This window comes from Phalacrocorax aristotelis, chromosome W, assembly GCF_949628215.1.
Source record: "Phalacrocorax aristotelis chromosome W, bGulAri2.1, whole genome shotgun sequence".
Taxonomy (NCBI): Eukaryota; Metazoa; Chordata; class Aves; order Suliformes; family Phalacrocoracidae; genus Phalacrocorax; species Phalacrocorax aristotelis.
In genome coordinates this window covers 27970225-27997423 of record NC_134310.1, presented here as the reverse complement: position 1 = coordinate 27997423, position 27199 = coordinate 27970225, and the positions used below count along the sequence as shown (strand labels likewise).

General features: G+C 45.9%; 4 protein-coding genes and 1 long non-coding RNA gene across 16 annotated transcripts in view; 3 read left to right on the top strand and 2 right to left on the bottom strand.

Annotated features, from left to right (window-relative positions):
* The first annotated feature begins 1419 nt into the window (after nucleotides 1-1419).
* Nucleotides 1420-14411, top strand: CHERP (calcium homeostasis endoplasmic reticulum protein). 2 transcript variants are annotated; one of them, XM_075077378.1, is made up of 18 exons: nucleotides 1420-1562; nucleotides 1663-1836; nucleotides 2358-2539; nucleotides 3311-3448; nucleotides 3688-3839; nucleotides 4198-4309; nucleotides 4663-4752; nucleotides 5365-5599; nucleotides 5949-6127; nucleotides 6547-6943; nucleotides 8907-9145; nucleotides 9977-10110; nucleotides 10403-10489; nucleotides 10784-10933; nucleotides 11067-11183; nucleotides 11679-11773; nucleotides 12317-12502; nucleotides 13683-14411. In XM_075077378.1, exons 1-18 carry the CDS (start codon nucleotides 1538-1540, stop codon nucleotides 13685-13687), a joined length of 2697 nt encoding a protein of 898 aa, XP_074933479.1. In that variant the 5' UTR covers nucleotides 1420-1537; the 3' UTR covers nucleotides 13688-14411. The 2 variants fall into 2 exon arrangements, with proteins under 2 accessions (XP_074933479.1, XP_074933478.1); XM_075077377.1 differs by having other exon boundaries at nucleotides 13263-14411.
* Nucleotides 14331-19808, bottom strand: CWH19orf44 (chromosome W C19orf44 homolog). Of its 5 annotated transcripts, none has more exons than XM_075077380.1 (8): nucleotides 19662-19808; nucleotides 18805-19443; nucleotides 18202-18544; nucleotides 17538-17614; nucleotides 16698-17166; nucleotides 15760-15855; nucleotides 15428-15629; nucleotides 14331-15023 (listed from the first exon to the last, which is right to left on the bottom strand). In XM_075077380.1, exons 1-7 carry the CDS (start codon nucleotides 19791-19793, stop codon nucleotides 15445-15447), a joined length of 1941 nt encoding a protein of 646 aa, XP_074933481.1. In that variant the 5' UTR covers nucleotides 19794-19808; the 3' UTR covers nucleotides 14331-15023; nucleotides 15428-15444. The 5 variants fall into 5 exon arrangements, with proteins under 5 accessions (XP_074933481.1, XP_074933480.1, XP_074933483.1 ...); XM_075077379.1 differs by having other exon boundaries at nucleotides 15463-15629; XM_075077382.1 differs by having other exon boundaries at nucleotides 18805-19378; nucleotides 19662-19797.
* A 173-nt stretch (nucleotides 19809-19981) lies between these two features.
* CALR3 (calreticulin 3) lies at nucleotides 19982-24393 on the top strand. The gene is made up of 9 exons (XM_075077877.1): nucleotides 19982-20219; nucleotides 20365-20466; nucleotides 20606-20809; nucleotides 21523-21617; nucleotides 22394-22603; nucleotides 22722-22832; nucleotides 22924-23067; nucleotides 23724-23816; nucleotides 23929-24393. The coding sequence occupies exons 1-9, from the start codon at nucleotides 19985-19987 to the stop codon at nucleotides 24094-24096; spliced, it is 1362 nt and encodes a 453-aa protein (XP_074933978.1). The 5' UTR covers nucleotides 19982-19984; the 3' UTR covers nucleotides 24097-24393.
* Nucleotides 20463-25055, bottom strand: LOC142049820 (uncharacterized). Its single transcript, XR_012657828.1, has 4 exons — nucleotides 24876-25055; nucleotides 24571-24762; nucleotides 23395-23512; nucleotides 20463-21540 (listed from the first exon to the last, which is right to left on the bottom strand). It is a non-coding gene; the product is annotated as an uncharacterized LOC142049820 (long non-coding RNA).
* A 765-nt stretch (nucleotides 25056-25820) lies between these two features.
* Nucleotides 25821-27199, top strand: part of EPS15L1 (epidermal growth factor receptor pathway substrate 15 like 1) — a 42032-nt gene continuing 40653 nt past the window's right edge. For 3 of the 7 annotated variants that reach the window (XM_075077869.1, XM_075077868.1, XM_075077870.1), the window contains exon 1: nucleotides 25828-25966. In XM_075077869.1, the coding sequence (XP_074933970.1) occupies nucleotides 25937-25966 (30 nt within the window). In that variant the 5' untranslated portion in view covers nucleotides 25828-25936. Of the gene's footprint in view, nucleotides 25967-27199 lie in introns of all 7 variants that reach the window. The other 4 variants (XM_075077871.1, XM_075077867.1, XM_075077873.1 and 1 more) reach the window with 3 other exon arrangements.

The following is a 27199-nucleotide window of genomic DNA, read 5'->3' as shown; positions in this document are numbered from 1 at the left end:
AATTTCCAGGACTGCAGAGTGATGTAGAATCACGATCAGAGTCTGTATTTGTGGGTTTTCTGGTGTTCATTTGTTACTTGGATACGTGGAAACATCTGTCTTTCTGCGTTTTTATATTCTGTAGATAATATAGTGGGGTCTTCATGGTTTGTCTTGTTAAGAATAAAAAGTTCTGCCTTTTTCTGAGGATGTCTGTGTTATCTGGGTGATTGTAAATCCTGTAAAGTGTAATTTAATGCCCAAAATGTAAGATGGTGGTTACAGCTCCAGAGGAGCATTTGGATACCCAGGTTTGCTTTTGGCCTCTTTCGACTCCCAGGTGATCACTTCCACTTGTAAGTTCAGTTTTCCTAAAAATTTAAGACACTGAAATTATCTGGGCTCCACTTTTGATGTCTTGTTCTTATATAAGTGGTCTTCCAAGCATGGTGGGTTTTTGTGGGGTTTTTTGAACTGTGTAAGGAGAGGGAGTTGAGCAATTTCTGCCATACCTTGTACCTCTTGACTAGGGTGTGAAGCTGATCAAATCATACCTTGTGTTTGAAGGAATGTTTTCCTGAATCCAGCAGGTGTGGAAATGTGGTGTATCTTTAATCCCATTTTGAAACACAATCGAGCATCAGGTGCAAAAGTTAAGAACCAGAAACAATTTCAACGTTTTAATTTTAACTGCATAAAGAAATGGAGCCACTTAAGGAACGCAACAGTGCTTTCCTTAAAGTATTTCCTTTAAGTACTTCCTTTAAGTATTACTTAACATGTCCCTGCATAGCATCTGTGTTTTCTTTCCTTAATGATCATATTTCAAGTTCAATTCACCCTGCATGGAGCATCCTACACACCTGCATTCCTTTTTTCACCATGCCAATGGTCTAGATAACTTAAGTGCTGCTGCAATGGTGAAACAGATGTCAAATAACATCTAGTAATTTCTGGCAACTGAACTGCAGCTTGGACATGGTGTTTTAAAAGCAGAGGAACCATGCACTTCTCGAGTTGAAATCATGTCGCAGCTCCGCTGCAAGTACTCGGGGAGCCGAGTGGGAGCGGACAGGGTCTTGCACGCTGCGTCCCAGAAGCAGCTTCTCCTTCAGGGGCCGGTGAAGGCGACGTACGTGCAAACCTCGTCTGCACCGGCGGCGGGGCGCTGGGGAAGGGCAAGTTATGAGCTGTGGTGGCTCCTGCAACGCTGACAGCGCGGCCCGAGGCCCTGCCCCGGGGGCCCGCACACGGCCTGGCCTGGGCCTGGGCCTACCCCCGGGCTCGGGGCTGGCCCCCGGACCTGGTGCCGGTGGCTGCTCCCCGCCGGGGCCGGTCCCGGTCCCGATCCTGATCTTCCCCTCACAGCGCCTCTTCCCGCCCACGGCGCGCGGGACGGTGAGGAGAAACGGCCGCACCTGCCTTGCGCCGCGCGCCGTCTCCATAGCGACGGGGCCGTAAAGCGCGACTGCGCGTGCCGCCTGGCCTCTCGCGGTACTTCCGGCCGGTGCGGCCTAGCGGCGGCGGCCGCGGCCCGTTGTCCCGTTGTCCCGCAGCCATGGAGATGCCGCTGCCGCCCGACGGTGAGCGCGGCCCGGGCGGGCGAGCGGGCGGGCGGGCGGGCGGGCGGGCGGGGGGAGCGGAGCGGGACCGGCGGGGGCTGACGGCGCTGCCTCCCCACAGACCAGGAGCTGCGGAATGTCATCGACAAGCTGGCGCAGTTCGTGGCGCGGAACGGGCCCGAGTTCGAGAAGATGACGATGGAGAAGCAGAAGGAGAACCCCAAATTCTCCTTCCTCTTCGGGGGCGACTTCTACGGCTACTACAAGTACAAGCTGGCCCTGGAGCAGCAGCAGCGTGAGTGGGGCCCGCGGCTTGTACCGGGCCGGCCCCGGGCGCTGCTCCCCTCCCCCGCGGCCCCGGCTCCCGGCCCCGCCTGGCGGAGCCGCTTTTCTCCCTCCTGGCCCCGTTCTGACCCGCCAGGACTGGTTTGCAGCCTTCCCCTGCCCTCTAAGCTCCAGGCAGTTGGCCGAGCCCCGCCGGTGGCTCCGCACGCCCCCCGCCCCGCTCCGTCTGTGGTTTTGGAGGTCGGCTGGGTGGGACGGGGTTCAGCACCCGGACCGCCCTCGGGAACAGCCTGGTCCAGCGCAGCAGCTCCAGGGCCGGTCCTGTGTTGGAGTCGTTCCTCTCAAACTGCACAAGGCGTTGCTGATACTCCTCTTTTGCACCATCCACCCTCCACTCCACGATTTCCATTTTGTGTCAAGCAATTACCTGAAGAGCGAGGGTCTGTTTTGGAACCAGCGCGGGTTTTGTGCATGAGCTGGTGGTAGCAGATTTCTTTGAGGCTTACTTTAAAAGTTTGCTTTGTCTGATAGTGTTGTGCAAGCAAAGTCAAGATATCGAGGCTACCACACAGATCCAGCCGCTGCCACAACCGTCTCTCCCACCAGCTGCACCTATCCCAGCTCCTCAGGGCACTCCTTCCGTGGAGGAACTTATCCAGCAGAGTCAGTGGAACCTGCAGCAGCAGGAGCAGCATCTCCTTGCTATGAGACAGGTTGGTTTAAGATAAACAGTTGACTGGTTCATCCTAGACTGTCAGTGGCTGTAAAAATTAGGAACAAAGAGGGAGAGGAAGGTTTCCTTCTGACTAGTGCTGGTGGCATCGCGTGTTGGTGAGGAGAGGGAGTATTGCTGTGCTTATTTTTGTTCTGTGGCAACTGCCATCATCTTAGAACAGATGGATCTGATGTGCCAGCGAGATTAATCTTTAATTAAACCAGCTTATTTACTGTACAGAGAACCTCGTTGCAGAGTGGAATGAGTTGTGACTGCTTTAATCTTTGCTTAATGTTGCAGGTTGCTGGGAACTGCAAGACATTGCAGCTTCTAGTGTTCTAAGGTGGATTCTGATTAGGGGTGGAAGGGAACGGCACGCTTTGATCTAGTTGGTTTTTGCAGGCGATGTTTTGCTGTTAAAGCTGCTGGGAACCAAACTGAAGAGTTCCTGGGGGAAGGCAGTACACCTAGATTACATTCTATACATTTGGGAGATTCCTGCAATTATTTTTTTCATGATGGAGATGTTTGGGAGGTGGAAATGAACTGGACTTTTCCTGGAGAATGAGAAGAGTCTTTTCTTCTGAAAAACAAGTAACTGAAACATTTATATATGGTCACATTGCTTGGAAAAGGTCTTGGTCTTCGAGATAGCTACTTATGGTTAAGAGGGCGGGGATACAGTAGCTTAGTTCTTCAAAAGAACATTGGATGTAATATAATGCTTTTTATTATTCTGTTTTTCTTCTTTTTCTTTTTTTTTTTCCAGGAACAAGTCACATCAGCGGTAGCCCTTGCAATCGAGCAACAAATGCAGAAGGTTTTGGAGGAAACCCAGTTAGACATGAACGAATTTGACAACTTGTTGCAGCCAATAATTGACACCTGTACGAAAGATGCGATCTCGGTGAGTGATCTAAATCTGAACGTTTATTTGGTGGTGTTGTGGGTTAAGTATAACTTGAATTTGGAGATTGTCTGTATAGTAAACAGTGGCTTTATTGTTGTCTTGTGTGGTAGGAAAGATGGTAGCGGTTACATGTAAACTTCCCTTCCTGCAGTTATTTAAGAGTTCTAGGAAGTCCATGTGGTGAGTCCAGGAACACATTAGGCTAATTTAAAATATTTTAAATTTGCTTTTCTAAGGCTGGCAAGAACTGGATGTTCAGTAATGCAAAATCTCCGGCACACTGTGAGCTGATGGCTGGGCACCTGCGAAATCGTATAACAGCAGAAGGAGCTCACTTCGAGCTTCGGTTACATTTAATCTACTTAATCAATGATGTATTGCATCACTGGTAAGAACTAAATTGTGGATTTCAGTTCGATGTTTTGATTAATTTGGTGAAGTCTCTCTGCTAGATACTTTGTTAGTTTGACTAGTCACTTTTTTTTAACATGTTCATTATTTTTAGCAGCTGTCTTAAGATGTCCATAGCTAGCAGAAAGATATGATGCTTTAATAATCAAATTCAGCTCTTACCATTTTCGTATTTTTCCTCTAGGCAAGACTTCACAGCAAAAATGTAAAGGAGGAAACTTGCTATTTTAGGAATCCACTGCTTTTAGTGTAGCAGAAGCTGGGATGAATTGAATATTACAGTGCTTTTAGTGTTACAGTGAAAGGCAGTAACTCTTCCCATTCCTTTTTTGAAGCCAGCGGAAGCAAGCCCGAGATCTTTTGGCTGCTTTACAGAAGGTGGTTGTGCCTATTTATTGTACGAGTTTTCTAGCAGTGGAGGAGGATAAGCAACAGAAAATTGCCAGAGTGAGTATCTGGTTTTGGTTTAACTGTATGCTTTGCTTTGTTAGGCTAGTGCTAGGCAAATTCACAAATATAAGGATGGAAGGGAACCACTGAGAGTTCTCTAGTGTGATTGTCTTCATAAAATCTATTACAGGACGTGCTTTAATTCAGGTTTAAACTAGAACTTAAAAGTACCTAGGCTTTATTTAAGAGTTATTGTAATGATGCATGCATCTGAATCTCTGGTGGCTCAAAGACAAGTGCCGAAATCCTAGGTGTTTTGACAAGGCTAGAGACGTAAAAATGCTGTGCCTCAATTTTTTTCTTGTATTGTTCATAATTTCTAAAAACGTTTCACTCTTTAATTTCTGCAGCTTCTTCAGCTATGGGAGAAAAATGGGTACTTTGATGAGTCAATTATTCAGCAGTTACAGAGCCCGGCTCTTGGACTTGGCCAGTACCAGGTTAGCAGCAAAAGAAAAGTAACATTTTTCTTATTAATATAAATATTTTGAAAACAAACTTAGGAAATGTTTTCCCTTTTGAAAGGTAAATATTAATTTTTCCACCCCCACCCCCGAAGTCGTTTACAAGGGATTACAAAAATAACGTAAAATTTAACCTTGTAATTTCAAACATTCAATAATCCAGCTACTGGTACGATCCGGAAAGTCTGTCTGCATTTGTGACTACTACAGTCATGTATGTGTTTGACAGCGTCTTCCCTTTTTATGGAAAGGAATGGTTGGCTTTAAATTTTACATACTAAGCATAAAAATCGTTGTGGCAGCAGGGACTGTTAATTTTTAGCACTAATAATGAATGCTGTTGATTTTTAGCTGTATTTGAAGGCTAGGCATTAGTAGAGACAGTGGATTTTAGCCTGCAGAGACTATTTTGCAGATCTTCACAGAGCTTCATAGCGTCAGTAGGCCTTTCTGCCAGCAGGTCGTCCTGCATTCTCATGCCTTTCTTGGGAGGGGGTGGAGAGCAATGTAGGAGATTCTGAATGAGCAGGTAGGATAACTGTTTTACGTATGGTGTTAACCTGTTCTTAATTTATCTCATTTTATCAGGCAAATTTGATCACTGAATATGCAACGGTAGTACAGCCTGTACAAGTAGCCTTCCAACAGCAGATACAGAACCTGAAAACTCAACACGAGGAGTTTGTGAACAGTTTAACGCAGCAGCAGCAGCAACAAATACAAATACCGCCACTAGAGAACGAGGTGAAATCAACGCCCCCGCCTCAGGCCCCTACAGCAGCACCAGCCTCTGCTCCACCATCTGCTCCTGTTACACAAGCAGGTACTAACCTGTTCTGGGGACCTGTGCAGAAATCAGAGGGTGGCAGCATTGTGAGATTTTTTTTAAATCTTGCTCCTTTTTTAGTAGTGAGGTGCTGTGCTGTCCTGGTTTGGCTCAGGCAAAAGCCTGGAACTGTTTGGAGGCTCACAGCCAGCATGGTCTGGTGCTGGAATATAAAAAGAACGAGAGACAAACGTTAAACGGATCAGAAATCCTCTCTCCCAGTAACAGGTTTCTGCAGAATGTTTACCCATCCAACAAAATTCAGATGGAGCCTGTTGTAGGTGTGCTGGTGTTTTATTAACTACGTGTCACACGGATGTTTATAATAATCTGCAATTTCTTTCAGATGATGGTAAATCTCAGCTGCCTCTAGCCGGTTCTACAGAGTATGATGCTACAGGGTCTGGAGTGCAGGATCCAGCCTCTGGCGGACCACGTGGCCCTGGATCTCATGACCAGATTCCTCCGAATAAACCACCCTGGTTTGACCAACCTCACCCTGTTGCACCGTGGGGTCAACAACAGGTAAGAAACATGGTCCTGAAAGAAGTTGTAGAGGGAGGTGGAGGTTTGGAGTTGACCGTCCGGGTTGTGGAAGCGTGGTGAAAAGCTGTGAAAGTTATAAATCCAGATTCAAACGCCAAGCTTTCTTGTTCTGAGCTCCGTTAAAGGCAAAGGATGAATTGTATTTCAGTTTGTCAACCCTCATGCTTTCCCTATGAACGAGCAGAACAAGAAGTACTGTCTTGAGTACAGAGCTGTTTTGTTCAGTAAGTTTGGTCTTTTCCTGTCTTTTCTCTGAAGCTGCAGTTGCTCAGACCTTGTATTTGGGACGTTCTTTCACTTGGGCGTGTTGCCTACAGGCTACTTAAAAAAGGTAGATTGTTTTTATTGCATTCTTTATTTTTGTAGCCTAATGACCAGGCTTTTTTCTTCACCGCTAGGGACCACCTCATTGTCCTCCGTGGAATAACAACCATGAAGGAATGTGGAATGAACAGAGAGATCAAGGCTGGAACAATCAGCGAGAGACACCTTGGAACAACCAGCCCGATCCTTCTTGGAACAACCAGTTTGAAGCACCGTGGAACAACCAGCATGAACAACCTCCATGGGGTGGGGGTCAAAGGGAACCTCCATTTCGAATGCAGCGGCCACCTCACTTCAGAGGCCCATTTCCTCCACATCAGCAACATCCCCAATTCAACCAGCCCCCGCATCCGCATAATTTCAACCGCTTTCCACCTCGCTTCATGCAGGATGATTTTCCACCTCGCCATCCCTTTGAAAGGCCTCCTTATCCTCATCGTTTTGATTACCCCCAGGGGGATTTTCCTCAAGGTAAAGTGTGTACCAGGCCAGGTTTTCTTATGTTGCGATGCCGATTGCCGTTACAAAATTATGTGGTGCTTTGGGGTGACGGATTATTCTGGTGGACTGTTGTGGTTCTCCTGAAAAATGTTGAGTTTGGGGGTTTGGGAAGCTACTGCGAACAACTCAATAGGAAATACTTGCAGGGTTGGATGCTTCTTTGCTTTCTGAGTCTTCCTTCCCTAACGGATGCAGATAACCAGAAACTGTAATCCAAACTCAAGTCAGCATCTCTACAGGCACCCCTTTTGTGACTATTTCACTTGAAAAATAGTAAGCTCAAAGGTGAGAAGCAGCATTTCCTTGTGCAGGAGATGGAAATTATGTCAGGCCGTAGATGAGGGCTCTTCAGCTGGGCCCTCCCTGGATGGAGGAAGTTGGAGGAAGCCAGGCTGGAAGCGTTTGTGCATACCTTCATCTACGCCCTCCTCCTCTTTATTTTTACTGAAAAGCTCTAGTAACTATCTGTATCAATGCTGTGTGGCTTGGTAGTGCCTGGTGAAATGATCCTTATCTCCAGTTCTCCTTTCTTGGCTCGTTTGCTGGCCTGCTGGAGCACAGGAGTGTCTGAGAGTGTAGTCAGTGCACTGCTTCCCTGGCCTTTGTGGCTCAGATTTGGCTGCGGGCTCCCTCGTGAAGTCGGGTATAGTTCTGCCCCGATGTAGTTTCTATTTCGTATGCAGAGTTACAATTATTCTGGAATGATCCTTATCAGTGTACAGTCTAAAGATCACTGTGGTTCTGTATGACAAGCCACTTAAAAGAGCAATTGTGTTGCTGTGTAGGAGTTGCTATTTTAAGCTTAAGAGAGTCTCAATTCCCCAAGTCCAAAAAAGCATTGAAGACCAGTGAATTAGAGCTTATATGTTTAGGATCGTGATTAACTTCTCCCGTAGAGATAGTTCTTTTTTTTCCCCTTTTTCTTTTTCACTGGGTTTGATGTTTCTTTTTTTTTTTTTAAGAGTTCTGGTAGTGAGTAGGGGAAACAGCTTTTCTTGTCCTGGGGGAATTAAGGTTTAAGCTCAGAAAAGATGCTCTGTTTTGCATTGTAGCAGTGATCCAAAACATCTGTCAGTTCATGTAAAGTTGTTGGAGGAGGGGATCTACTAAACCAGATGGCTAGAATTAGGAAAACAGCAAAGCAATGACAACACAGACTGTGTTCAAGTTCTGATAAAGATGACTCAAATAGCACTGGCCAAATATGGGGCAGTGGCTCTAATGGCTTTTCCTGGAAAAACTGTTGGTCCGCTGCAGGAGGTGTTGATTTTTAGTCTTGCATTTTTCTCTGTGTAGTGCAATGAGTTCTGCAGGGTATCCTGACGTTCGTGGCAAATGGTTCGTCCATCAGTGATTGGATGGATGTCATTCACGTCTCTGTTTTAACAGGCTATTATCTCTACCTCTTCTCGAAACGCCTCTTTAAGCAAAGTATTTTCTTGTCACCTCCTCATGTGAGTTAATTCCTGCCATATTTATTTCTTTATATATGTTGATTAGGCACAGAGGCAGAACTTACAGGTCTACAGACTAATTACAGGTCCATGCTAAGCCACGATTGTGTACTTAGGCTTCAAGAAATAGACCCCAGCAGTAGCTGCCCTGCTGTATCTGAAACCTTTTGTTCTTGAGTGTATCTTTCTTGTGGTAATTTGTGACCGCAGTATGTCCCAAAGGAAGCGGTGGCTCAGGGCTAGTGTCCTGCTCTTTTGAGAGCGGTTGCTGATGCCAGGGAGGGAGATGCACTGCAAGATATTAATGAATGTGGACCTGTAGCCAGCCTCTAGCTCATCAGTTCTGTTGCTTTGCTGGATCCGCAAGGCTCTGGGTGCCAAGATTGTTTGTTAGGATAACTGCACTAATTGAAGTACATCTTTGATTGCCTTCCATTCTCTGTAGCTAAATAAAATGTTTGAACTCTCCCACTCTGCAGAAATTGGACCTCCTCATCATCATCCTGGTCACAGATTGCCTCACCCTGGAATCAGCGAGCATCCTCCCTGGGGAGGGCCACAGCACCCTGATTTCGGGCCTCCCCCGCATGGATTTAACGGGCAGCCTCCTCACATGCGGCGACAAGGGCCCCCTCACATGAACCATGACGATCCCAGTCTGGTGCCAAATGTTCCCTACTTTGATCTTCCTGCTGGACTGATGGCTCCGCTTGTAAAAGTAAGTGCTTGGAATGGGCCCTGACGAGTAGGATTGAAAGATCAAAGTCCCACGGTCCATACTAGGGGCGGTTTAGCACGGACATTTATAATTTCAAGTCCTTCCACCCAGCAACCGTTAGCCAAAGTCGTTGCAGGGTGTGTGGGTGTAGAAGGTAGGAAAAATGGTAACATTTTCAAGTGTTGTGTGCCAGTGAAAGCTGGTTGAGCTTGTATATGTGGAAGGCTAATTTCCTCTTGAAAAATCTTACGCCTGTTTTTAGAAAATAGAAATTCCCAGTGAATTTTAGGTGGGCAGAGAGACCTTGCGGTTCTGACCTGGCTACTGTGTGCTAGCTTTTGGCATTCAGAGTTCTTTCTTGCAAAGATGTTTTGCAACGCTAATGTTACATATAGAAACCAAGAATGGTAGAGAACAGGAAATGTATCTGTATCAGCACCTTTGGGGTTATAGGTATTTATTCTGTATTTGAGGTGAACAAATAGGTCTCCTCCACCTCTAACTTTGTGTTACTCTCGGCATACACCAGCTTTTGCCAGGCTTCCATCCAGCCACTCTTATCACAAAGGTGGATAGGTGAGATCTGCATTTTACTGACCTGGTGATCCACTTAATGCTGCAACGTGTGTAGTGCTGGCTTTTCTTGTAGAACTCAGAACGGTAGCGATAGCACGAGAAAGCATTGGGGTCATCTGCAGAATCCTTATTTCTGGACCGTTTTTTATCCAATAGCAAAATGTGAGGTCCCAGCACAGTTAAATCTATATTTATCTCTTCAGGTAGCCACCCCATGACACGTGACACGAATGTAATTTGTTTTGTTTCCGGCAGCTTGAAGATCATGAGTATAAACCTTTAGATCCTAAAGATATACGTCTTCCACCCCCAATGCCCCCCAGTGAGAGACTACTGGCTGCGGTTGAGGCATTTTATAGCCCACCATCTCATGACAGGCCTAGAAACAGGTAAGAGTAGGATTAGCTAACAATATGGTAAGGAAAATGCCCTAAGAAGCTGTCTCAAACCACGAAGTGCCCCTCTCTTCCTTCACCTGTGTCTTCGCTCTTCTAATGCTGAAATGAGTGCTCTCGTTGTACTTTAAACTGCACACGCTGTTTGCTCTTACGCTGAGATTTGTGAGACCTTTCTGCTCAGGCCCTTTGTTCCCTATAAAATCTAGCGGAAATCCTGAACACCCCCCTTGATCAAAGTAGAATTTTACAGATGTCGGTTGTATGTGTGGTTGATTTATTGCAGTGAAGGCTGGGAGCAGAATGGACTGTACGAATTCTTCAGAGCTAAAATGAGAGCGAGGCGGAGGAAAGGTCAGGAGAAGAGAAATAGGTGAGAGAACCTGTCTGCTGCCTTCTGTTGCATGCTGTTTGTTTGCAAGGTGCTAGGGATACCTTGGGCTGAACGCAGAGGGAAGGTCTGTTCAGCAACAGGCTGATGGGTTTCAACTCGCTGGAATTTCTGTCTAATCTACAGAAAATGGCTTTTGCCACACTCAAGTTTTCACTGGATTGTCTGCAGAAATACAGTGGTTGTGTGTAATTCGAATTTGATCAGAGGTATATTTGCATTTCTCGTGCTTCTCCCAGGAGTTTCACTGGGGTTTCTCTGATTCCCTCCATGCAGTGGGCCTTCTCGGTCTCGCAGTCGGTCTAAAAGCCGAGGTCGCTCATCTTCCCGGTCCAATTCGCGATCTTCAAAATCATCTGGCTCCTATTCGAGGTCGCGATCTCGCTCTTGCTCTCGGTCACGATCCTATTCACGCTCTCAGTCCAGGTAGAGTGCCATGGGCTGAGTCTCGGGAACTGGGGAGGGTGGAAAAAAATCCTGGCCCTCGGGGCTGAATGAGGAGCCCTGGACATTGCTGTGGTAACTCGTGCATCTGATCTCGTGTGCTTTCCCTTTCCAGAAGCCGGAGCAGGTCCCGCTCTTCTCACAGCCGCTCGCGATCGCGGTCACGGTCAAGATCGAAATCGTACTCGCCAGGAAGGCGGCGCCGGTCCCGGTCTCGCAGCCCCACTCCTCCGTAAGCTTTTCTTTGTTTTAGTTCTCTTTTTACCTGGGTGGTTTGGAAAAGGACCAACAAGGGTGTTTTTCTCGTGAGCTGGGTATATTAAACATGGCAACAAATAGTAGGAAAGAAGATGGAAAGGAGATTTAGGAACAATGTATATGCCCCATGTGCTTATAGAGAGAGTATTGCTCTGTGGTGGTTGGTATTTGTTACCACAAAACACCGGGCAACCCTGAAGGCCTTGTGTGCCTTCCTGGGACGCAGGGGGAGTGCTCCGAGTGCACTCTGCGTTAGCAAGACGTAGCGTTTGATTTCCTCTGTGCTGAGAATCAGGTGGGGTGTTTCTGGCACCTTTGTAACCCCATAATCTAAAAGCTTTATAAAAGAATAGCTTAGTAGAGTGGATGGGATTGTATTGGGATTATATGTTTAACAGAATATCAATGACTTTGCTGTGTGTCAGAACAGGATCACTTGGTCTCAGTTTTGTTCTTCTTATTCCCTTAGTTCTTCTGCTGGTTTGGGCTCCAGTTCTGGGCCTCCTATACCAGAATCAAGACTTGGAGAAGAAAATAAAGGCCATCAAATGCTAGTGAAAATGGGTAAGATGCTGTTCCGGAATCTTACACAAGCCAGGAAACAAAATGAGGCACCAAACTCTTAGATGCAATTAATGAATTGTGCGTTGATGAGTGATTATCACTTGCTACACCGAGGTCAGCGTAAGGATATTCAGAGATCTATTGGACGTGGAGCAGTGGTGGTAGTTGCTTTTCTGGGAAGGATGTGGAAGACAGGGACGTGAGTTTGGCATCAAACAGAACTTAACCTCCCCAGGTATTCCATCTCCCGAGGGTGTAGATGAGCAGGGTTGACTGGACAGACTGGGCTTGCGCTCTCTTCCCCCTCGTCCTCTTGAAGGTTGTTAGGGATCGTGCTGACGTGTCAGCTCCCGGCATCGCTGCCTATTAATGCTTTTGAAATAAATGGGGCGGTTCGTAGGTTGTTTCAGGCAGTCTGCTACCATCCTGCTCTAGCAAACGGACGCCTTCTGTGGTTGTTTCCCAAATGTCAGTGTTTGTCTTCAGAATGCTAGTAATAAATAAAAATAGTTACGGGAGTGCAATGGTGTGTCCTTTTGGCAGGATGGAGTGGCTCTGGTGGACTGGGAGCCAAGGAACAAGGAATTCAGGATCCAATTAAAGGAGGGGATATCCGAGACAAATGGGATCAATATAAAGGAGTGGGAGTTGCATTAGATGACCCTTACGAAAACTACCGAAGAAATAAAAGTTACTCGTTTATCGCGCGCATGAAGGCCAGAGATGAATGTAAGTGAATGTTTCTAAGCAATTTTAAAAACCGTGCAGACTTGATAGCAATTTTGTCCTGTTCACTGTAGACTGTTAAACCCAAATCAAGAGACTATTAACTTAATTCTAATATAACAGGTACCGTAAGACAGGTAAGTAGCCGTATCCTCTGATTAACCCAGCATCTTTCCCTTTTTAGGAGTCGTGTTGTATTCTGATTTCTGAAAGGTTAATTAACTAGCCTGTCCCGTGTAAGCCACCCTGGCCGCAATACCACGCAATACCCTGCCTCTTTGAATGTCACCCTGCAAAAACCAGGAGCGATCCCAAAGGTAGTGGAGGGAGCTGCGCCCCAGGAGGGGTGGTTGCTGGAGCAGGAAGGGCTCAGTGGTCGAATGAAGTTAGACCATGCTTACTGTTCGGCCCTGCCCAGCCCTGAGTTTCCCACAGTCAGCGCAGGGATTAAATTCACTGTAGTGCAGAAAGGGTTCAGATAAAGTGGAGGTGCTTCTTGAGAGATAAAGACAATTACCCAAACAATGGATTTTTGCAGAGAGTCTGTACAACTACACTCGCCAATGACTAAAAGGAGAAAAATTGGCCTGCGAAATGAAGAGTCACCTCTGCCTATGGCTGCAGTAGAGCTGTGTAATAAAATGGGTTCAAATAAAGCCCAGGAGGAAAAACTCCTTATAAATAGAGCCCTCGTTCCATGAAACATTTCGGACAGCTTAGGTGACTGCAGACTGTGTAAGAACTCTTTTCCCTATTGTTTCAGCGAAGCGTGAAACGCAAGACCCTCCACCACCTGAATAAGATTCTCGGAAGAAAGATGTCTTGCATCTTCTACAAAACATTAAACTTGTATAAATCCGGATTAAAGTCTGGAGGAAGTGACAAATGAATTACTTTTAAAACTATGGTGAAAAATGGAAAGCTATGACATGTACTTCACAACACTTGTCGTTTAGTGTTTACAAAAGGCCAGTCGTAACTATGACATGTCTAGCAAGTTTAAGGATTTCCATTTATTTTGCAAAATTTTTTAATTAGTTACCCATTTTATACTCGAATTAAACCCCAGTCAAGCTCCCCCTAGTACAGGATTGTGATTCTTTCATTCCTGTGGAATACAGACATTATCTGATACGGTTGTATGTTCTCTAGTTCCATAATGTATGTTTATTTCTCTCAAAAGGTTAATTCTATTTGAAGTGGAGGGGTGCTGCCTTGGGATCAAGTCAGACTGATGCTGAGCAGTGTATCCTAATGTCTAAATGGGGAATGAAGCATCTAGTTCCAGTACAGGTGACCTATGAGCACTGTGCAAGCTTGTTAGAACCTACCCTACAACTTAACGCCCCTACACACCAGCTGCTGCAGTCACAACTCTGGTCAGAACACGAGGGTTAACCGTTCTAGCTTTTCAAGCGCTCTAAGGGATGTTCAATGCTTTGTAATGGAAGACATTCTTTAAGCTTTTTATATTTTTGTATATACCCTTTAATAAAAGCTAATTAGTTGAATAGAAGAGAATCCATTTTCTCTGCTCTGCAAGTTTCTAACAGTGAAATGTTCTTGGAAACTTCGTTTAATCTAAATGAGAAAAAAACCCAACCCAACCCTTTTGTAAGTGTCTCCAGAGGCCACCAGGTGACGATGTTAGGCCCTGACTCTGCGCTCCCACGCCCAAGGGCCGCGTGGTGGTCACCTCTTCCAGAGTCATTTGTTTGTATAGCAGAAACCCTCTTCAAACCATTCAGTTAATATGGTGAACTATCAGTTTGTTCTAGATCTACTGTAGTTGTGGAACTGTAACTGTCTGTGAATCAGCATACGACACCTGTATGTTACCAACTTGTGAATTTTATTGTTTTGCCTTCCAATAAACACTTTTTTTTAAATAAAAATAAAATGATGGCTCATATTTGAGAGTAAATGGATTCCAGTACGTGGGCTATACGCCTTCCTTGTATTGAATCGATCTTAACTGTGCGTGCATTTGGTTTTGCAGTAATCTGGCAAGGCTAATTTATATAAACCCTCTTTAAGTATGGCACTAAAGTCAGGATATGGGGTTTTCCTACTGCGATCGTACGCTTCGGGTGCTGTAGTAGAGACTTTTCACTTCCACCGTGATCACAGCTCACATGATCTCCATGGTAGACGTGCACACTGCGATGCCTTACCGCCCTCCTGCCGCAGAGAAGTGCTTTCTTCATTTCTTTTCTTGCTGACCACTGACACAGTCTGGCTGAAGGTTCCAGCCTGTCCCTGCATCATGTATATTAGTAAAAAATTCAGATATAGGAAAATAAATTATGTATAATAAAATACATCGCTGTTAGTACAAATCCTTCCACTACACAGTTTATAACTTTTTATCTGTTCAATTTGGAAGGGTTTCTTGTTCCAGCTTGAGATCTGTAAATGTAAGTTTTACTTCAAAGAGTCAAAGCAGTTTCTCCTCCCGTGCTTTCCGAATTTCTTCTCGTACTTGCTCAAGTGTTAGAGGTGGGGATTTGTGATTCTTGATGTACTGCAAAAAAAAAAGTTAATATACCAGTGTCTTTATTATGTAGCTAAATACTGTCTAATATTTAATAAATAATAAATGTTTGTGTCAAGACACCTGCACTTTTAGTATTAGTAACAGAAACTGGTACTTCTGGTGCAGTGTTAGGAAGATCCTTACTTGAGGACAGCTAAATGCTACAGCAGAAACCTTATTCTTTCAAAACTATGGCCTCTGGTAAGAGTTTAGTCTCTTTTTACTGTATAAATTCCTGACTTGTTGTTAATATAGGTACAAGCATTACAGTATTCTTCTATGAAGTAATTTATTCACTGATTATATGACCTTCATCTGATTAATGAATAACATGCAAAGAAAATCTGTTTGCTGCAAATACGAGAAGCGGTTGGAGAGGAATATACGCTTACTGTCGCTAGGCTGCTGTCTAGTCTACCAGAAATACCTCTTTAGCCTCCTCCAGGGTATGGTAGTGGAACTTCTCGTTCTCTAGCGACTCCACGAGGGAGACATGAAGGTGGTGAATGTTCTCTACAAACTGCTGGGTCAGCATCAGGTGCTGCTTCAACATGGCGTTTAACACAAGAACTGAGGGGCTGTACGCTGTCAAGGCTGCGCGAAAGGGAGAGTATATACTTCAGTGACACGTTACGGGCAGGTAGTAAGGGCTAAACAACCCAAGCAGGGGTTGGATGCATAAAAGGCAGTAAAAAGGAATAGTAAGAAACATGTTTTTCAGTACCTTCTACCGCATCCGCGCTGATGACGTGGCTGGCGATAGGTACTGGGTCAACGTAACCATTTCCTACAGGCAGATCGAGCACCGCCGAGGTGTTTGCTGTGTGTAGGATGAAATGACAGTTACTGGGTTTGGAGGGTGGAGAGGTTTAGCGCTAGCACTCTGTCCATCTTCCGCAGCCTCTTGGGACATTGGTTGCCGTGGAAGCGCTGTAGAGCCTAACAGGGAATTCTGTCGGCCAAAAAAAATTGCTGAAACGGTTCTATGACCTCCACAGTTTCGTTGCTCCTACGCTCACAACGCAGGCCATCGCAGGAGGTATCTTTTCTAGCCCTTGCCGGAGTGAAAATACAGGCTTTTGTACATGAAGGAAGCGACTGTTTCAAGCACAGCCGAGTTTCTATTTTCCCCTCCTTGAGTGCGGCAAGAAGTGGCTCTTGCCACTTTCTGCTTTAGGTCAAGAGAGGTAGGAAAGGAGCGACCCCTCAGAAACAGTTAAAGGTTACGTCTGTGTTGTAAACAGGGCCACGGGCTTTCCCAAGAAATAGATACAATGCAAAAAAGAACTCCGCAATGGGTGATCGCTTCCGTAACAATAGTATTGCTTACAACAGAAAAGCTACAATAAAAATGTTCAATTCTGTTTGCGAATAGCACTCAGGCTATCGCAAGCTCTGTTGCTAACACCAGCTCATCCGTCCAGAGGTCCTGTGGGATTTGGGTTGGTGCTTTGGGTTTTTTTAAGCAAAAACAGTTCCAAGTTCCTATTCTGTTGTCCAATCCCAATCTTTTTTTATAGATAGGTTAAAACAATTTAAAATCAATGTCAGCTAGGGGAAGCTGGTATTGAAATGAAGAACTCTATCAAGGCTGACTAGGCTAGCGTATAAAATATAAACGTGTAAAAATTGCCTGACTAGGGCAATAGCTCATGAACTTACTCTTTGGCCAGCAATAGGTGAACGGAGGATCCGCTGTCTGAACCGCAGTTTCTCTGACACTTACTCTGCGTACCCGCTCATGCCGCGCTCCGTCCAATACAGGTGGTGATGCTGAAGATGGGTGTTTTCCAGAATAGGTGCAGCTCTCAGAATGTTCATCTGATATTTTTGACACAGATTCCCCCTCTGTTGTAGACAAAGACCTTTCAAAGTCTTCAGAATATTCTGAATTAACAGTTCTCTCGTCATGATCAAGATAATCCCATTTGTGCATAGGGAAAGCTGCAGAAACTCCACTTAAATGCTCAGAGATTTCAGCTTCAGTCACGGTTTTGTCAATATCCCCTTCAGAAGCATCATTCTCACCAGTTACTGGGCTTATTTTAAGAGAAGCTTGGGCCTTTTCCACCAGGAATGTATCTTTTTTTGAATTTCTGTTTGATTCTTGAGTAATTTGAACGTCTGTCCCCTGTAAAACAAAAGGGCTGTATGTTAGGAGAGTCAACAAAATACAACCTAGACTATGCCTCCATTGTTCTTCATCTGCTCTGCTGCATCTCACTGGGAGTTAGCTACTGCTTTATTAGGGAATAGAAGTGTTGCTCTTCTGTGTCACCCTGCAAACCATGCAGTGCTGTTGCATTTAGTAAGGAAACGCAGGCACAGAAAAAGAATTTGGTCAGTTTTCAGTAGCCTGTTAAAATCCTGATGTAACCCGTACAGCAAGTGAGACCTGCCCACCACCTCAGACCGCCTACGAGAAGTATTTATTTTAGAAACCCACCCTCCACCAAACAAAGGCGGAATGGAAATATGCAGTAGCAGGGGTTTTCCACTTGCCTTCTGCTTTAACTCTGCTGCCTCACTGGTGATAGCTGGTGCCAAATCATCAAGGCTCAGGATATTCAGTCTGAAGTCTGCAATCACATGACAAATCGTCACGAGACTTTGCATGAAAATTACAGTACGCTTTCCCTTCAGTGAGAATGGAGGGAAAAACAAATCAGTACTACATTCCTAGTTTAAAGTGTAAAAAGTACTAAAAAGTAACAGCAGTCACACACTCTAAACCCTTCACTTAGCAGCACCGCTTTCCAAAGCTTCCTCCTTCACCTGGTGGTGGATCCGCCAACCCGAGTTCAAGAGAGTCTTGATGCCCTTCGTTTACACTTGTTCTCACTCAGACCCATTAGTTCATTGTCCCTTTGATCCACAAGGACTAGTCTAAATGTTGTAATTGATTTGACATCATAACTAAGTGTCACCCAGGGAAGCGTTATGAAACTGAACCCATTAAAGCAAAAGCCAAGAGAAATACAAATACATCACACAAAAAAAAGAAACAGATCAATGTAATTCCTTTGATAAAGCCTTGGTGTATGTAAAGTCACACTAGTGACTCCTTTCAAAGTGAGTATTTGCCCATGTTCATTAGAAAATTTATCAGGAAGTTATTAGTACAATTGAGGCCAAGTCTCCTGAGACAATATTTTAGACCACTCACCATTTGAGCTGCTGCCGGTTGAATCTTCTGCATCAGCTGCTTCTGAAAACAATTCATCTAATGATTTTATTTCACATCTGTCACTTCCAAGTGATGTTTGGCTTTGCTTGGTGCTGCCTGGTCTAGGCAGAGTCGTCTTTACAGAATTGTCTTTCATGGAAGACAGCAATTCAGATCTCATATTATGTTGTACAGACAGGTTTCTGCTGGCTGGTGAATTAACTCTACCAAAACCATTCTTCTCTGGGTCTCTGCTATGAAAAGAAGATGTTTTGGATACCTCTGTTGGTGAAATTTCCTTACGAGATGGAGGAGGCATTCCTGATGAAACTGGAGTCTTACTCTTTTGAAGAACATGAAAAAGAGGTTTATGTGTTACTTCATTTATTTTGTGTAGATCACAAACAAGGAAAAACGATTATAATGGGTAAAACCCAGTAATTTAAAAATGTGAACTGAAGTTAAATCATATCATAAGCAAGCCCCTAATGCAAAATTAAAATTTAGTTTCTAGTGTTATCTACATAAAAAGTGACCTACCAATTAAAACAACTTCATAACAATGTAAATAAAAGTACATAATTCAGCAAAGTCTGTATTTACCTTTCTACCCCATTTAGAACCACTTGCAACAACCTTCTGATTCTCATTTCTGCTGGAAAACTCCAAAGAGCTCTCCATCAGCTCTCTCATTTCCTCTTCATCACTATCCAAAACAGGCTGTTGTTTAACCATAACATTCTTTTTAGGGCTTTGGATGCTCTCCTCTTCCTTGGAACAGGCATTACTCAGGGTCATATTTCCACTGGCAGTAGCATAATTCTTCAGATATTTCTTGCCCCTTGCACTGTGTTCATGACTAGAAGCAGACGAGAGGGACTCTTCATCCAAAGGCTTCTGGCCCCCCTCAGTGTTTTGCAATTCCATCTGCTTCTTCCGATTCATGATTTTGCTTTCTAGCTGCGCCACTTTCCTCAGAGCCGAGCTCGAGCGTGCGTGGGAAGCGCTGCCCGCAGCGCTCTTGGCTGCCTGCCTGCTCGCTGGCTGCGCAGCGTTTCCCGATGGCTGCCACCACGGGCTTCCATGGACATTTTCGTTGCGCACCTTCAGGAATCTGCTGTGGCAGAATGGAGCTCCTCCAGCCTTCTCCAACGCTGTATCAATCGCAGAGAGGTCACTGCGGGAGCGAGGAAAGAGGCTGTGCCCGGCTGTGATGGTTCTGCGGGGAGCATCGCCGCGTACCTGCCGAGAACAGGATGCGAGGAGCCCTCAGAGGCGTCGGCAGGCGGCCCGGTTCGGCTCCCCGCTCCCCACGGCCCTGCCCTCGTCCCGCCTCCCCCCGCCAGCCGCTGCGGGCCCTTCCTACGGGCGGCCCGGGGCCCCCGGCCGCCCGCCCGGGTACGGGCCGAGCGCGGCTGGCACTGAGGCAGGGCGGCGGCCGGGACGAGCTGGTGCCTCACCTGCCCCCCGCCTGCGGCCACCCTCCGCGCCCGAGCGATCGCGGCCATCCGAGACGAAGCGCCCTGAGCCGGCGGCGGCGGGGTCGCGCCGTATCCTGGGGACCGCGACTTCCCAACATCCCGCTCCCTCATTGGCTCCGCGCAAAGAGCCCCGCCCCCCGTGCCTCACGCTGGCGATGCTTGAGTGTAACCAGCCAATCCAAGTACGCATACTGCCGCCGGCCCGTGAGAGGGCAGACTACAAGCCCCAGCATGCATTTCGACGCGCGGCCACGTGGCATCAATGCTCCTCCCTCGGGAGCGCTAAGCCAATCTGGTTCCGTATGACGATAAGTAGGGAAAGCGCCGCCAATCATGGTCCGCCATGGAAAAGGCGGGATGCCGAAGGCGCGAGGGCGCGGGTCCGTTGCCGTGTGAGGGCGATGGCGGCGGCCGGGCCGAGGGGGCGCGGTGGGCGAGCCCCGGCCCTCGACACGCTGAGGCTGGCCCTGCTCCTCGGAGCCGCGGCGGGCTCTGCCCGGGCCGCCGTGTACTTCCAGGAGCAGTTTCTGGACGGAGGTCGGGCGAGGGCAGCGGGGCGGAGGGGGCAGGGGGGCGGCCGCCGGTAACGGCTGTGAGCGTGTGAGGTGGCAGGGAGGGAGCCCCGTTCCTGCGCCTCACCTAACGGCCCTGCTCTTGTCTTGGCGCTGGCCTTGCACAACAGCCAACTGGCAGAGGAGGTGGGTGAACTCCGAGTACAAGCCGGACCTCGGGAAGTTTAAACTCACAGCTGGGAAGTTTTATGGAGATCCAGTGCGAGATAAGGGTATGTGCATTTAATTAAAAACATGTTACGGGAACCAGCTCAAGAGTTGGGGGTTTTCCGTTTGTGGCAATAAAAGTATTTTTTTTTTCTTTGCAAATAGGAAAATATAAAATTGAATCTTCTACTAATATCTTTTCAGGTCTACAAACCAGTGAAAACTCTAAATTTTATGCTATCTCCTCACGATTTAAACCATTTAGCAACAAAGGGAGGAGTCTAGTCATTCAGTATACTGTGAAACATGAGCAGAAGATAGATTGCGGTGGGGGATATGTTAAGATTTTTTCCTCAAACTTGGATCAGAAGAACCTTAGTGGAGATTCGCATTATTACATCATGTTTGGTGAGTTTATAGCTATATTATTAGTTAATAAAATACTGTCATTGCTGTTGTGCAATTCTTCAAAGGTGGTGGTGGAAACGGTAGAAAAAATGTGAAGGAGGGCTGTTTAAAAAAATAAAGATGTTGTGACTGCAAGGAGTTAGCTCTTCCATGCTTGAGAGATCTCTAAATATGTATTAAGAAAATACATGTTTATGTAAACATCCTGAGCTGATTTGAAGGACATAACTGAAAATTATTAGAGCGAGCTTACAATAAAAGAAGTTGTTGATCGGGACTTATTTTTTTAAGACCTTAAACTGGAACAACATACTGTAGGCCATTATCTGCCCTTACACACTTGTATGTAGGTTCCAGTGACTTGGTGAAACTTGTACATTTGTGTGTCAAAGTGAAATTTGTCATTATATATCTAATATAATTATGTAGTTATTCAGCTTGTGCCAGGGATAATTTTTCTTTTGCCTGGATTTCTGTTTTCTGGGTTAGTTTTCTGTTCTGCTACAGAACTGAACCCCATGCTACACAAAATCTAACTCTAAGGTAGATTTAGAGACTTTGCGTAGAAGCTGTGTCATCCATTAAAAATGGAATGGAATACATCAAAGTACGTGGAATGGGAGAGATGTCTAGCAGTATTGGAAGGAAAAGGTAAACAGTCTGTATTCTTCTGCAAAGAAGTCAAGGGTACAAAGCATGTCATCTCTTTGTAGGGCCAGATATTTGTGGATCTGAGACAAAGAAAGTCCATGTTATTTTAAATTACAAGAATAAACCCCATCCAGTCAAGCAACCGATCAGATGCAAGGTAAATACACATTTCAAAGATAGATAAACTTGAAAAGAAACAAGTTGCAGGGATATTGGGAAGAAAAAAGAAAACCCAAAACACAGAAAACCCCCAAACAACTATTCCAAACATGTAACACCTTTGAGAAGTTCTGCCTTCCATGATATCTTAAAAGTCATGTTAATTTGGGGGACTTTGGATATTTCTTAGTTCCTGATATGTTTGCAATTTAATGATTGCATTCATAACACCTGTTACCGATACAGGATGAAACAAGGGTGCTGAATGTTTAAGTAATGTATGTCATTGTGTTTCTTAACTGTAACTTTAATGCTATATTTCCTAAAGAGAGAGTGCTTTCTTGTGATAAAAATGTAAGAGCCTGGCTATATTTTCAATATTTTTGCATTTAACCTGTGTAGGAAGCCTTTCATGTGCCTTTGCTGTAGCTATTTGGAGTATAAATGCCTTGTATTCAGAATTAACTAAAATCATTATTTTATCTGATACTATTTTCCATCTTGTGATACTTCCTCTTGCCAGTCAGAAATAGACTGTGTTTTCTTGCAACTGTTCAGTTTTGTTCAGAGACCCAGATGGGAGGACTGGAAAATATATGTGAAAAATGTCATTAATTTTATTTTCCCCCTCTAGGAGACTTTGGGAATTATTTTTTCTCACTACTGCTTTTGAAAAGGTCTGTTAGAAATTAGTATTATAATTCTGGTGCAAGGCAGTTCCTAAGAGCTTTGTTTAAAGTTCTTAAAATTTTACTTGCTTTCTTTAAAACCCAGGTTGACGGATATACACATCTATATACTTTGATTATAAGGCCAGATCAGACCTATGAAGTAAAAATTGATAACGAAATGGTTGTGTCCGGCAACTTAGAAGATGACTTAGATTTTTTGCCACCAAGGAAAATTAATGATCCAACAGTGAGGAAACCGTCTGACTGGGATGATCGAATCCAAATTGATGATCCGAATGACATCAAGCCTGAGGTAATTTGCTCTCCTTATTCTGTATTATTGAGGTTTTTCATTCTTGTGGAATAGACATTTGATATAGTTGAACTATGCTCTGGTTTTGCTTTCTTAATCTTCCTGTCTCTTTTTAAAGGACTGGGATGAACCTGAATACATTCTGGACACTAGTGCGGAGAAACCTGAAGACTGGGATGATGCTGTGAATGGGGAATGGCGTCCTGTCGTCAAGAATCCTCTATACAGGGTATAAATAATCTTGTGATCCCAGCTTTGGATAATGCTTGAAGCAACTTTTTCTTTGCCTGACTGTACTCAGAACATGTGGTTTATCCTAGGGGGAGTGGAAACCCAGGCAGATCGATAACCCAAATTACAGAGGAGTTTGGCCTCATCCGCAGATTGACAATCCGAATTACTCGCCAGACTTCAGCATCTACAGCTATGAAAATATCAGCATCATTGGGCTAGATATCTGGCAGGTGAGATGCCTCTCCTGGAAGGTAAAGACCTTTTCTCTCACTGGGTATTTAGCAACCTGTTTACCCTTTGCAAATAAACATTATCTATTGCTTGGGGATCTTGGGGACCTATGTCTTTAACTGGCTTTTATTTGAATACATGCACAAAACTGAAAAATCTGTAAGATGTGCTGATCTTCCATTTGTAGTTATTGTTTGGATCAAAATCATCTGCAGGTAAGTGAGGGGCCTAAACTAATTAGCCTAAGTATTGTAAACTAGGACTTACTCCATCTGACTTGAGGTGCGTAACTGAGGCTTCAAGCAGCTCAGTTACTCCCGACTTACCCAAAGATTCCTGAGGAGAAAACTGCCCTCTGGGGTGCCTCCGAGATCTTCCTCTACCTCGGGCTTCTTGACTAGCCAATGATGAGGCTTAAAGCCTCTTACGAGATCAGTGAAGTGCCTAAAGTTAAAACATGTTCTTTAGATTATTGAAAACAGTTGTCCAAAAAGAGAGAATTCTTCATCAAATTCTGCAAAAAACCTATGGGATTCTTAATGTGATTACTCTGTATTGAATATATGATACAAGCATGTTGTTAAAAAACATCTGATGAAAACTGTTCAGAAAACAAAGAGGTATCCTCAGTTTTTTCCCCCCTATTCCTTCAAAGGTGAGAGCTGGCACAATTTTTGACAACTTCTTGATAACAGATGATGAGGTTTATGCAGAAGACTTCGGAGGTAAAACATGGGGCGAAACAAAGGTAACATGAAATTCTTGTGTCTGTTTTGGTTCTTTATTACCACACTTTCAACATCCCCTGTCCTATCTGATCGAGAACCTGTTGGTGCATAAAAATGAAATCTTCGTATTAGGGTCCTGAAAAGGAAATGAACGTGAAGCAGACTGAAGAAGAGCAGGAGAAAGAAAGGGTTACAGAAGAGAAATACTTTGAGCAACGGTTTAAGAAAAAGCTAGGGAGAAAAAAAGAATCTGGAAAGAATAGAGCACTGAGGAACACTGTTGAGAAGGAAGAGCTTTAATTGTTACTTGAAAGAAGTTTACTTTTTTTTAAACTAAATCTCTTAAGTGAAAATACCCCTAAGAGATTTAGGTATTTTCTTAACAGCTTGTTGAAACCTGCACCAATGGAGTTGTAATAAAACAGGATTTTTTAAAAACTCCAACATTAAATTTTGTGACCAGTTTGTTATTTTTCATAAAAATGCCATAACATAGTTAAATTCTTTTCTAAGGTTAATTTTTTTTATTAACTGTATCTTAACACTACTAAAATGTATTAAAAACACCTGTAATAAAGCACTAGGTTTTGGAACAGGTTTACACTTTCACGGTTTAACACTAAATGTAAAATTCATGCTCATTTCCATTGAGGAAATATAAGCTTTTTATTTCATTGAAGGGTTTGGCATGTCAAATGTGTGAAGCATGTTTCACAACATACTTCAAACTAAGGAGGAGATAAGCTTTGCTAAGCCTCTGTAGTAATTGTGCACCTGTCAGAGCCTCACGGATTACTGCAGCTGTATGGCTGCCGCGAACGTGCTGTGGCTGCTCCTGGCTGTTCTGCTGTGGCTCATCTGCCCATGGAACGTTCCAGCTCTGTCTCTGCGTGGGACCCGAGTGATGGTAGTCTGTCCAGCCGCAGACCTCTCCTTAGCAATTTAGATGCACTCAGTTGTTTTTCCCTTCAAAAATCAAATGAATACGTACAGTCCCTGTAAAAATATTTTTCTTTCTAATAGGGTGGGGAGGGAAGGAATTTGAAACCATGACTGATGTGCCTGTTCCTCTGTCTGACCTGTCTTGTAGCTCGCTCTTATAACTTGTTCAGTCACTTCCTTCACCCCTTCTCAGCCTCTTCTGCTCTTCTGCAGTTCCTTCCTCCCAAGAACTAATGCTTTAAATCTAGCAAAAAACAAAGCCAGACTTCCAGAGCCCATGGTTTTGTATTTACCTCTAGGCTACCCCGACGCTGGCTGAGGAGTTTTGTGCGCTAAGGAGATAAGGAGTGGGTGGATCAGAAGCCCCGGTGTCAGCCGGGCCAGTTTCTAGCCTGTGGCGTGACTGAGGTCAAAATCTTTCGCTTTTCCTTGTCCGAGTGCTGTCCCCTGTCAAACAATTCCAGTGCCACTGTGGGCTGAAGAACTCTGAAAGCTATTGAAATGCACTGTAAGGACCGTCGCCCCTTTTTTCCTAAACCAATTCCTGACGGTATTGCTTTTCTGTGGCCCCAAGGATCCAGCCTCATTCAGGCTGCTGGTCAGTGTTTACGCATTGCAGTAAAGGTTTGTAATTTTGTACCTGATGATGAATATTTGATTGTAGACCAGAGGAGGCTTAATTTGGTGAAGTGTGCTTTGACAAGGTTTGGTGTAATGAAGTTGAAATAACTAGGTTTGTCCAGAAAGTTGGATGTGGGTTCTCCACATAAAAGGTCGATCAGTGCCTTGACTCGGTTACCTGGAAGAACATTCCAGGGGGCAGCTGCAGCCTTCCCTAGACCTACTTTGTCCATAATATAGGTAGGTCAGCGCCAGCCTCGCTTGAGGCAGCCGGAGGAGAGCCACGACTGAGGAGAGCTGCGGCAGGACGGGACCGCGGGAGCTGCCCGGGTGGGGCGGGGAACGGCTGCTGCGGACAGATAAGCCGCCGCCGCCGCTTTGTTCCCGGCTCAGACGCGTCCCCTGAGCTCCCGGGCTGCGGCGGCGGCGGCGGCGGCGGCCCAGGAGGGCCGGCCCCCACCCGCCCAGGCCGGGCCCAGCTGGGCCGCGCCGTGCCAGGCGCTGCCGGGCGCCCTCCCGCCGCCGCTCGCCCCGCCCTCCCCCCGCCCCGGCCGCTGCCCGAATCAGTGGGAGGAAGATGGCGGCGCTCATCCCCCTCAGCCAGCAGGTAACGTAACTGCCCCGGCCCGCCGGCGGCCGGACCCTGCCGCGGGTGAGGGGGGGCGGCTGAGGGGAGAGGCGGCTCCCCGGCGGCCGAGCGGGGCCCTTCCCGGTGCGGGTCCCGCTCCCGCAGGAGGGTGCATCCGGGGCCGGGTCGGCGCTGGGGCATAGGCCCTGCCTCTCCCCGCGGCTGGGGGGCGGCTCGGCCCGCGGGGGGCGAGGGTCGCTGTGCGGCGGGGAGCAGGCCCCGGGTGGGGCCAGCGGCCCCCGCCCGGCCCCCGCCGTCGGGCCGGGGCTGAGCCTCCCTGGGGCGGCCACTTCTGTGGGGGCACAAAAGGCGCTGTCGCCCTTTCCTCACAGAGGCCCCGGAGCTGCCCCCTCGGGGAAGGGGCAGGGCAGCACCCGGGCGGCCCCAACTCTCTCCCGCCCCGAGCTGCAGCCCCCGGGTTCGAGCTGCGGGGATTAGCGGGGTCTGGTGGTCCGAGACGCGGGAGGGACGGCGCTCTGACTTCGGTCGGTCGCGTCGCCCTGTTTTCCTACTTGCACCACGGGGTTAATGCCGCCTTTAGCTGTTGGGGTGTCATGACTCTGCTTAATATTTGGGAGGTGCACGAGTAGCGTAGCCATAGGCGCGGGTACACCGGTGAAGGACTCAGTACTTAGGAATGAAAAGGAGGTTTTCACCCATCAGCATGAAGATGAGGCTTCTGCAGTGGAGTGAGAGACCCTGAACCTTGGAGCTTGTCTCACACAAGGAGACAAGCTCTGGGCGAGGCAGCGTTTTGAGCTGTGGTTTAATGTTTGGGATCCTTGGGTAGATTGTTGTTGTTGCTGTAAGTTTTTTCGATTAATTCCTCACTTGAAGAATTTAAACCTGACCAGTGTGATCACTGTTCTTTTCCCGTACGCCAGTGAAGATAGTCAGTTTACTTCCTTTGAAACAAAAGAAAAGCAGCACCACCCCACTGCCCCCCAATGCCTTGAAATTAAAACTGTTTTCTACTCTTGTGGCTTAGCCTATCAGGAATTCAGAGCAACTGCTGTTGGTAGTTCAAATTATTCAAATGTATATATTTCCTTTTAATAATGAACTTTTTATTTGTGATACTCTGAAAATTTATCTTTCAATGGGGTTATGTGATGCTTGGGTAATATGTCATTTGCTGTGTGTCTTATTAAGAGAGCACACTGCTTTTTAGCTTCTGAATAGCAGTAGGAGTCCTGATTAACATCTGTTTAA